This window comes from Juglans microcarpa x Juglans regia, chromosome 3D (genome assembly GCF_004785595.1).
Source record: "Juglans microcarpa x Juglans regia isolate MS1-56 chromosome 3D, Jm3101_v1.0, whole genome shotgun sequence".
In the NCBI taxonomy this organism is placed as follows: Eukaryota; Viridiplantae; Streptophyta; class Magnoliopsida; order Fagales; family Juglandaceae; genus Juglans; species Juglans microcarpa x Juglans regia.
The window spans coordinates 35,713,884-35,725,597 of record NC_054598.1 but is presented as its reverse complement, the minus strand read 5'-3'; the positions used below and the strand labels follow the sequence as shown (position 1 = coordinate 35,725,597).

Below are 11,714 nucleotides of genomic sequence, written 5' to 3'. Positions count from 1 at the left end.
CCAAACAAAGGTCTTGTATGCTTATACAATTTAAATAAAATGAAATGAAATATTTTATTAAAAATTAAAAATTAAATAAAATATTATTAAAATATTATTTTTTAATATTATTTTTATTTTAAAATTTAAAAAAATTAAATTATTTATTATATTTATGTAAAAATTTTGAAAGGTCATTTTAGCATTTTTCCTCTCACGACGTCAGTCTTCAACAATCGACATGATGCTCTGTGCATGGGCGAATATTTCTTGGATGCTTCGCCATGCCAAAAAGTCAAGAGAAATATCTCGAAAGTACTCATCCTGTATCACATGTTTGAATACGTGAATATTTCAAAGTTTTATAAATAATACAGTGAAATATTTTGAATGAATATATTTTTTTATTGAATTTTGAAAAGTTTGGAAGAAAAAGTTAGAATGAATATCCCATTCGTTGTACTAACCCTGAAGTGTCCTAGCCTCAAACTAGTATTCGCCATTAGGGTTAGTTAGTGTCTACTATTATTAATTATTATTTATTAATTATTTATTATTATTATTTATTATTTTTTTTATATTTTATCATTATTTTTTTATTATTTTTTATTATTATTTACAGAATATTTAAAATTATCTCATTGTCCAAACGTAACTACGAGTGCGTGTAATCTGGGTTGAAAGGATGTGATCGTGCATTTCGCGTCCAATTTCTGAACAAATAATTAAGTAAGCGTGTATAAAACAGTGCATTAACAGCTAATTTCTTTTCTTCATGTGAATCGTGAATCAGCCTGACATGGTAATTGGCTGCAATTTCACTAGGGTCGAGTCTATATAATTTAGTAGGAAACAAGTTGGCCCTATAAACCTGTACGAATAGTCATTTTGCCTCGGCTCTCACAATGTCAGTCTTCAACAATCGGCATCATCTCTGTGCATGTGAAAACATTTCTAATCGCCATACCAAAAAGTCAAGAGAAGGTCTCTAAAAAGTACTCCACAATCTTCAAAGATATGTTTTTGATTAGGTAAATATTTTAAAATTTTATGAATAATAATCAAATAATTTAAAAAAATATATTTCTATTGAATTTTGAGAAGTTAAGAAGAAAAAGTTAATGAGAGTATTTTTAAAAATAAGTATTATAGTGGTATTTGTAAAAATTAAAAAATTGTTTAAATAGAATTTTTTTAATATTATTTTTATTTTAAAATTTGTAAAATTAGTTGTATTAGTTTTGGTGATTGAGTAATGATTAATTAGATAAAAATATTAAAATTAAAAAATTAAAAATTATTTTATGTTCGAGTAATATTTGATAATAAAGTTATAATTTTTTTAAAAAATTTCAAGAATTTTGAGAATTTTATAACACAAACATAAGTGATAAGTCTACATGGCAAAGCGTGTAAACTAGGTTGAAAGAATGTGATCATGTGATTGTCATTCAATTTTTCAACAAAAAAGTAGGTCGTACCTGATCAGACCTACTACCACTCCCTCCTATCATGATAATGCGTCATACTCAGATAGTTAAGGGAGATTGTGGGGTGTCAGGTCATGCTCGATCAGACCAATTGCCACCCTCCTGTTGTGGCAAGGTGTTAGGACATGATCGAGCAATTCTACGTACCATCGGCAGCACGTCATTGCGTGCTGGCTTAACTGACATACATTGAATGCGATTTGTCTCGGGCTTAATGTGCCCACTATTGGACATGTCCAGTTGCCTACATCCATCAGCAGTAGTCTACTCTGTACCTTATGGTAGGGTTCGGTAGGTCACCAAGTCACGAGGTAAGATCCTTGGCATAGCCAAGCTCGGTGCCAAAATCTTTCTAGATAGGCTTATAGGCTTATAGTCGTGGGCTCGATACACGATCTCTCAGCTTGGATTTCAAGCCCGCTTTGGATTTTTGCCTGAGAGGCCTAGGGTCTCTGTAACTTGATCTCTTTGCATCTAAGCCCTTCATTTTAAAAGATTATTTTTTATAAAAATCACCTTCTCTCATTTTATGAATTAAAATGAGTTGTGTTTCTAAATAAAGTCTAAGTTAATTGTAATCTGTTCCTTCCTCATTTGTGTACTTTAATTATGACATCATCACTACGCCTCCCAGCGGGAAGAGATAGTTTTGTTTCACTCTAGTTTTTTTTTTATTTAATTCATCTTCTATCCATCTTGCAGTTTTGTGGCTTTAATTTGGTCTTCTTTCTTTGCGTACTTTTTGTTTTCTTAAGAGTGAAAGATCAAAGAAATGTTTGAACTGCCCCTGAATATAAAACTGGAAAAACAAACTGTTTGGACAAAGCCCCTCCAACAAAATTTACCTTTTAGGACTAAATTTTCCAATCGGAAAATTGCCATATCTTCATTTTCTTCATTTTGGGAAGAAAAATTTTCGTGTCGAAAGGAGTATAAGCTTTTCTAAACGAAATTTGTCAAAATCCATTTAAAAGCGTTGGAACGAATTATTGTTAATTCTTACGTACACGTGGGTGGCCACCAGCTTGGGCACAACGAGCGGCTAAAATAGCATAACAAACTAATCTAATTAATGGCTAGGACGTACGTTCTCTTAACATCAAATTAATGTCCTGCAGTTTCCTGCGTAACATTCAAAATAAAAATATCACTGTAGACCAATCACCAAATTTCATGTGATCAGAAATGTCATGTTTGCCGTACTTTCTAAACTTGTGTTTTTGATCGGTAATGCTTACTAGAACAGTTACTACGGATTTTTTTAAAATCCAACTAAGGCTAGGAGATAATACTCAATTTCAAAATCTCTATAAAAAGGAAAAAAATTGAAACTATAGCACAAGCACCAGATAACGAATCCAAATAACCCAACCCTCAATCAAAATGCTACAACCTTATCCTTCATTTAGATTCTGAAAGTATTTCACTTTATTTTATTATTATAATTTTTTTAAATTTTTATATAAAATATAATAAATAATTTAATTTTTTTAAATGTCAATTAAATTTTTTTAAATTTTTAAATAATAATAATATTAAAAATTAATATTTTAATAATACTTTTTTAATTTTTAATTTTTATTTAAAATTATTTCATCTCATTTTTAAACTAACGTATCACTTGGTCTAAAAACTCAAATCCCAAAAATATTCATGAAGGGTACGGGCTGTAGAAGGAGGGAGGAAAGTGCGACTTTTCTTCTCCTCATTTATTGCTTTCATTCTCACTCAAAATCAAAGCTTTCAAAAGAGTGTTTAATATTTCTTGGAAATGACACCCAAATGAAATTCAGATGCTAGTGTAATTCACAAAACCTCAAGTGAGTCCGACCGCGTAGAGGGGTTGACGCGTGGTTGACACTCCTGAGACGAATTCTGTGATGCACGCGTAGAGGGGTTGTGTTTCCGTCGAAGGAAGGGACGGGTGGATGCGACAAAGTGTAGGCTTTATTTTTGTAGAGGTAAAATATTGAAGTGGCAGTTTTTTATTTATAGGATGGTTCTGTCCAAAAAAGAACACATATTTATAAAAAAAATTTATTTGTTATCAGTTTTTTTTTATAAAAATGATTATTTTTATTAAATAATCTATTTTTATCTTAAATAATTATTTTAATTATAAATAATCCATCACAAATATTAATTTTTAAATAATTCAAATATTAACATTGTTAAATTGTCAAACTATACGAGAGAAATGATATTGATCGAGAGAAAACGACACGAGAGACTCGAGAAAACAATGGCTCTCTCACAGCGCGAAGTGGGGCTAATCGTACATCTCTCACAATCGACATCATCTTTGTGCACAGTAAACATTTCTGGGATGTTTCACCATTCCAAAAAATCATAAAGGAAAAAAAAAAAACTCTCAAAAATTACTTATCCTCAACAATCTCTAAGATATGTTTGGATGTCTTTTATAAATAGTAGAAAAATATTTTATATAAATATGTTAGATTAGATTTTTAAAAATTATGAGATAGGAAAAGTTGAATAAAATATTTTTTAAAATAAATATTGCATTGAAATTTGTAAAATTGAATAAATAAAATTAAAAAGTTGTTTGTATCATGAGCAGTCGCAATCTATATAATTTCGTAGTCAACAAGTTGGCCGACAAACCACTTTCCACTACCAATAATAATTAATTTGGACTCATCTCTCACAGAAATCACAATTGACTCCGTCAACCCATGCAATTCTAGCTATTCTTCTTGTGAACATGAACGCGGGCTTATATTTAGTTCTCCTCCTCCTCCTGTACCTGAATGTTTGTCTACAGACGCTGTGGAAACCACGACCTCTAGATCTCCTAATCCTCTCTCTTTCTGTTATCTCCCTCTCTGGCTCTCTGTTAATTGTTGATGAAAAGATCAGGAATGACATTCTTCCGGCCTGCTGGACTCAGGGTCCTTATAACTGTTCTGGTCCTAATCCAGCTTCTTCCTCCAGCTTCTAGTCTTAATGATACTCATGATAACTTCTGTGCTCCTTCTTCCTGTGGCAATATCCCCAACATCAGCTATCCGTTTCGACTAAAAGGGGATCCACCGAACTGCGGAGACCGAAGGTTTGAGCTCTCATGTGATGACAACAACCATACGTTGACGTTATCTTTACATGATAGTAAATACTACGTAAGCCAAATCAATTACACCAACTACACAATCCGAATTGTAGATGCAGGTATTCAGGAGGATAATTACTCATTCATCCCTCGTTATTTTCTAAACTATGGTAATTTCAGTAGGCCTCGGGTCTTGGATCCATCTTTCTCAGAAGCTGCGGTTATTACGAATTGTGGAAAGCCAGTGACTTCGGTTTTCCCTTACAATTTGGATGTGACTCTAACGAATTGTAATTCTAATATTAAGAATGGATCTGGGTCGTCTTCCAACTCCTCTTTATCTCAATATTCCAAAAGGTACATATATCACACTTCTCGTAGTGGAGCGAATGTGATGGAAGTGGAGGAGTCGTGCACGATAGAGCAAATGTCTCTGGCAACGTACGGAGGATTTTATGATAATATTTCGTGTACAGACCTCCACAATGTATTCTCATATGGTTTTGAGCTTTCATGGTACCGACTTTATTGTGGAAGCTGCCGATACGATAGTTGCTACTTCTCTTATGATAATCAAGTTCATTGCAACGGTGAGTAATAAATTTGTGATCCGAATATATATTTTAATTTCCATTTCACCACTTAAAGGGATACATATATATATATACAGGTTCAATAATTATATGCCGGAGTTCTGATCATGAGCTAGCATTATATATAATGACCTGATTTTTAATTGAAGATTCCACACGCTAATGCTATACTATTTTTTGTCAAACCATGCAGGCCGATTTACTTTCGCTACTTTCTTACAAGCTCTGTCAAAAGTTATATATGCACGTGAGTTTTCTATATATCTCCATATATTATAAGATGTTAGATGATGTATAATATATCATTGATTGGTGGTAACACAAGCTGGTACGTATTATAACCTTGTGCACGGGCATCAGTGATCTCAAACTGTTGGATTAAACCTTTTTTACATCTAGAAAAAAAATGAACAAAATGAAAGGACAATTTTCAGATTTACGAAGAAACTTCAAGCTAAAAAAATTAATTCGTCTAAAAAGGGCACTACCATGTGACTGATCTCTTGCTGTGGACTTACAATGTGATGCCACATGGTTCATTAAAAAAAATTAAAAATACAAACACAAAATGGGTGAAGAAAACTAGAATTTCAGTCTTATTCTTTTTGTATTTGCAGATGCCCAACTTTTGGTTTGAATCTATTTTTTGTATTTTTTATTTTTTAAAAATTAACCACATGATACTATATAGTGATGCCACGTTAAGAAGATAATCTAAACGGTAAATTTCAGATTGAGGAATCCTTAACAGTAACACAAGGTAGCTAGGTACGTATAACCTTGTGCGTGGGCATAAGTGATCTCAAACTGCTGGATTAGACCTCTTTTCCATATCAGAAACAATGAATAAAATAAAAGGACAAATTTCAAATTTATTAAATAAGTAGCTTACCCTCTTCAATGAAAATTGAAGATTACTTCGGCTACGTTTGAATGTTGAGTAGAATTGAGATGAGTTGGATTATTTACAAATTATAATGAGTTTAAATTGTGGAGTGAGTTTTGTGTGAGCCACTTAAGATGAGTTTAGATGTGTTTGGATATTAAGATGAGTTTAAGTGTATTTTTGAAAAGTTGAAAAATGTTGTCGGTCCCGCGTATAAAGAGGTGTTGAGTTTAAAAAAATTATAGATCCCACATGTAAAGAGGTCTTATATTGAGTGATATTTAGTAATTTGAAATTTATGTAATTGGATGTTGAGCCAGATTTCTATATAAATTAACAGATCACTTGGCTTTATTTCTTTTCTGCAGTTGTCCCAGCTTATTATACTGGACGATGGACCATCGGTAAGAATATTATGGATCTCTCTCATCTATTTCTGTTTCGTCTTGTAACATATCATTCCTTAAGAAAATAAACATGAAAATAGTTTAAACTTGCAGATAATATAAGATATATTAATTACATGCACATGCACATGCATGCATGCATACATATTATATATATATATATGCATACATATTATATATATATATATATATTAATATACAGAAAATGATTTCTCCTGGCATAAAATGTGCATATATTAATTCCTCCCAGCTTAGACTTGCTTGTCCTAGACTTATATCTAAGTTTCTAACATTACTTATATAAATAAAGTATTATATATTTATATAATATATATATATAACTATTGATGTGTTATATATCTCCAGTCACACAAGCTAACATGTCACATTTTAACTGTCTTTTCATTTTGATCAAATTCTATGAAGTCACTTAAAACATGTCACATTCACAACAGATATTGTGATTATGAATAATAAAATAAAATACAAGAAATAGAATTGCTAAAAACATAAATAAATGCAAACGAAAACTTTGAAAGGCCAATTATCACACCCCTGCATCTGGGGTGAACCCTTTAACCTAAAGTCTATAATAATAACTTAAATACAAAAAGTCCTCTAAAATTAAATGTTGCAAAAATTATTCCATGTATAATAAACTAAATACCCGCAAAAATTTTCTTAACTTAGAAAAATCCACTTATGCCACTTGACACTTATCTCACATTTCGCTTATAATCCTCACATGCCATCTACTCCGACTGTCACAACCATCAAAGTCAATTGAAAAAAATGGTGCAAATAAAGGGGTGAGTCCACCGACTCAGTAAGCAGCGAACTTATACTAGTGTGTAAACATAAGTCAGCTATATAATGCAGAAACAAAGAGTTTCCCAAAATATAGTTGTAGTTTTTTAGAAGCATTTCATTACAATAATAATATATTCAAAAGACCTTAGGTACAAGATACTGAAACAACATCTGAAACATAATCAAAGACCATCTTTACCGTTGTGCCAGGGTTGTGCATATTTGTGATTAGCCAAGCAGAACATAAATCATTATTTTGCCACCAAAATGAGTACACTCAAAACAGAGGCCAAGTTTACCTCATGGCAGGGTTGTGTATTTGCAAATGGCCAAGAAGAACATAAGTCAATTTGTCACCGAAATGATTGCACTCAAAATAGAAGCCACTATTTTATCTAGTGGCAGGACTAGAGACCACTATTACATCTCTTGGCAGGGTAGATGCCACTATTATATCATGTGGCAAGGCCAGAAATCAAAACATAACAAAATCAATTTAATGCCTCAGGGTTTTTAGAAACAATACAATAACAGAAATAGTATACCAACTAAATAATATCATGTAAGCGGACCAAATCGAACATAACTCATCATGTATTGAAATCGAACATAACTTGTTACCATTTTAGTCTTTTAGAAGTGTTCTAACTTGTCTAGTACTGATTCCTCTTTGCTGTATAATTGAAAGGACTCAAATTCTAGCCAAGGGAAAAAAAAAAAAAAAAGATTGAAGAAGAAAAAACTCAAAGTTCTTCTGTCAGTCATGCCTCTCACAAGATTTTCTTCTTCATTCAACTATGTTTCATTTCAAATTCCTGCGTTGAAGTATCTTTATTAGCTCTGGGCATTTTTTATATTAGATTTTAGTCTGTTGTGAGTATTCTTTGAAGTCACAGTTCCATTTTTATTCTTTTAATTCTGATTCTATAGTTTACCAACGTCATATGTAGCCCATTGTTGGTTTAATCTTTTGGCCTATTATTAGCCCTTTGTTGACTTTGACCTATTATCAACCCATTGTTGATCATACCTCCAAGTTTGATGTTTCGGCTACCAATGATTTCATTACCAACATTATTTTCTTTATCATCTCATCAATGATCAATTAGCGAATATGAAGACGACATGTCTCAAATGTCAAACTAAGTATTTTACTGAATATAAATAATTAAATCTACATTTTCTTATCAGTTTAACCTTTTAAGATATACAAGTAGTGACTTCACATGGTATCAGAGCTTAATTAAGATACATGATTGTACGTACTATAATTTATCCTTTTAATCTTTTCCTATTTTAATTCCCTCCTATGCTATTATACGTTCCTCTATTCCCCAATTCTGATTAATTAGTAGTGCCATTATTGAGCTTCTGAGGGTTAATGTTGAACTTATCTTTAAGATCATGAAACTTAATTCTTGGTGAATACCCGACACAATATCACATTATGGCCTGATTGTTAATTGTTGATTTGTCAAACCAGGTCGGTTCATTCCAAACGCAGGACGATATTGGCTATTTTTTGGTGAGTTTTTATATCTCAGAAAGATATGAGATGTATAATATATAATTGGATGAGTTTTGCTTTGTGGATCTCAAACGATGAATGCATTCTAAACATGCATGTTTGCACATGAATTCTTTTACTTCAATTCTTGGCTAAATTTTAATAGAGATTAATATTTTTTATAACAACTTTTGCAGAAGTAACAGAAATAATAATTGGACTACTGCTCGGTAAGAATCTTTATCTCTCGCTTTTTATCTCTTTTAATTGTTTCAGTAAATAGTTCCTTAAACTATGAAATTAACAAGAAAATAGTTACACATAATATTAAATTAAAATTAAACAGAAATAGTATTGTTCCTAACCACAAGAATTTAAAAGGGTGTTAGGCACTCCAGATTAAATATAACACAATAGTGACAACAGGTAGAGTACTAGTACTGCAATTATAGGATCCCTTTCTTATAATTACTTTTGTGATTTCCTTTCCAGATTGGCGTGTGCCTTTTAGTGTGTTAGGCACTCCATTTGTGATTGCATTTTTGATATATAAATGGCGAAGGAGACACTTGTCCATGTACAACACTATTGAAGAATTTCTACAAAGCCAAAATAACTTCATGCCAATAAGTTACTCCTACTCAGAAATTAAGAAGATGACCAAAGGTTTTAGGGAAAAATTGGGTGAAGGAGGATATGGCACAGTATTTAAAGGAACACTTCGAAGTGGATGTCTTGTGGCAGTAAAATTGCTAGGCCAGTCAAAAACAAATGGGCAAGATTTTATCAATGAGGTGGCAACTATTGGAAGGATTCATCATGTTAATGTGGTGCACCTCATTGGTTATTGCGTTCATGGATCAAAGCGTGCTCTTGTATATGACTTCATGCCCAAAGGATCTCTAAATAAATATATTTTTTCGTCGGAGGAAAGTATCCTCCTAGACAATGAGAAAACATATAATATTGCTCTAGGAGTGGCTCGTGGGATTGAGTATTTACATCGAGGATGTGACATGCAAATTTTGCATTTCGATATCAAACCTCACAACATCCTTCTTGACGAGAATTTTACCCCTAAGGTTTCTGACTTTGGCTTAGCAAAATTGTATCCGATAGAAGACAATACTATTTGTTTGACTGCTGCAAGAGGAACATTGGGATACATGGCTCCTGAATTATTCTACAAAAACATTGGAGGTATTTCATACAAGGCTGATGTTTATAGTTTTGGAATGCTGTTGATGGAAATGGTGGGCAAAAGAAAGAACATAAATGCTTTTGCAGAACATTCAAGCCAGATTTACTTTCCTTCCTGGGTGTATGATCAATTCAATGATGGAAAAGATATTGAAATAGAATGTGCCACAGAAGAGGAAAAAGAGATTGCTAAGAAGATGATCATTGTCGCATTATGGTGTATACAAACAAATCCTAGTAATCGTCCTTCTATGAACAAAGTTATAGAAATGCTTGAAGGAAAAGTTGAGCACTTACAAATACCTTCTAGGCCTCCCTTATCATCGCCAGAGAGAGTGATCAAAGGTTGTGAAGATAATTCAAGTCAAGATTGTCTGTCAAGTCAGACTTTTCCATCAACTTCCTAAAAGAAAAGCTAGCATCCAAGTCTTGACATGCATGGAGACAACTGTACTCTTCTCCTATTTTTTTTTTTCTAAGCTACTATTCTCCTATTTGGTAGAATATAGAAGATACTTTATGTTTTTATAATTAAGTTTTATTTCAGAAAGTTATGATGCTATTCTTCAGTTGGTATTAGACATTTTTTTCCCACTTTAGTATATTGGATTGGACTATATTTGGCACTCAATCGCATTTTAACCAAAAAAGACACTATATTTCGAGTATCATATATACATACCCTGAAATTAGCTAATAATTACTCAAGTTGATGGCACAACGTGTTGTAGTGTCCAAAACAAAGAAATTTTATATATATACCGGCGAGAAATGTTGTAATGTCCCATCTTAGATTTTCTTATCATTTCCAGCTACATTTATTATGTGGTATATTTTAAGTAATTTTCTATGCCAATGGGAATGGGAATGGGAATGGGACACCAATGGGTATGGGATCGATGTAGTAGCCGTGGCAAAAACACTTGGAAAATCAGAGACATTAATCGAGATTATAAGAAAACCAAATGGCTCGAACCGAGTTCGAATCAAAGCATCCAATAGATTCATCCCGCAGGTAATCTTGCTTTCCTGTACTTGTTCATTTCTTTATTAATATAATTTCTGTGAATGTGCCACCTTGGTCACCACTAGCTAAAGTAGCTTGCAAAGCAGAAAGCAAGAAGCTTCAGTTTTCTACAGTTTCTGCACCCATGAATAAGTATTCGATTCATGTTAAAATTTGACATGAAACACCTCAGTCCCCCACCTTTTGAATTATATAAATCACATGGATACCTCGTATAAATCACACATTGACTATCTAAAAACAAAAAAGAATTATATCCTGTATTTTATTAATACAGCCTCACTTGCAGCAGAGGAATACCAAATCTCACATTAATTATTCAATGAAACCGAAATTTATAAATTGAAATAAGCAAACTTTAGACGTGTAGAAATATAGCAAGCTAGAATGTTGAAGGTCGGTTGCCCTGTCATGGGTCATTCCACTATTTGACCTTGTTTATATTTGTATCTCGTGACTTCTACATATATAGGTACGCAAGGAGCCCGAGCCTTTACGCAACCGAACTCATTAATGAGCCTCTCCAAGAGAATCTCTAGAGAGCCTAAACAAGTACTTCAAGGCTGGTCATGATGCAGTCTGCAAGCGCTCTTCCAAGGCTTATTGGTTCTGTCTAACCGGCTAGGACCAAGTGACCCGAGAGAGTTCTTCCCTCTAGCTAGAGGCTAATGCAAATGATATTTTGTACATAAAGAAATCAAAAGTAAACATAGATTAACTATGACTTGGTTTTTGTTAAGTTACA

General features: G+C 32.6%; 1 protein-coding gene across 4 annotated transcripts; it reads left to right on the top strand.

The window, feature by feature from the left end:
* The first annotated feature begins 4,178 nt into the window (after positions 1 to 4,178).
* On the top strand, positions 4,179 to 10,607 carry LOC121254717 (rust resistance kinase Lr10-like). 4 transcript variants are annotated; one of them, XM_041154861.1, is made up of 7 exons: positions 4,181 to 4,542; positions 4,897 to 5,129; positions 5,326 to 5,379; positions 6,387 to 6,422; positions 8,719 to 8,760; positions 8,940 to 8,972; positions 9,235 to 10,607. In XM_041154861.1, exons 1-7 carry the CDS (start codon positions 4,337 to 4,339, stop codon positions 10,347 to 10,349), a joined length of 1,719 nt encoding a protein of 572 aa, XP_041010795.1. In that variant the 5' UTR covers positions 4,181 to 4,336; the 3' UTR covers positions 10,350 to 10,607. The 4 variants fall into 4 exon arrangements, with proteins under 4 accessions (XP_041010793.1, XP_041010792.1, XP_041010794.1 ...); XM_041154859.1 differs by having other exon boundaries at positions 4,179 to 5,129; positions 8,943 to 8,972; XM_041154858.1 differs by having other exon boundaries at positions 4,179 to 5,129.
* The last annotated feature ends 1,107 nt before the right edge of the window (positions 10,608 to 11,714 follow it).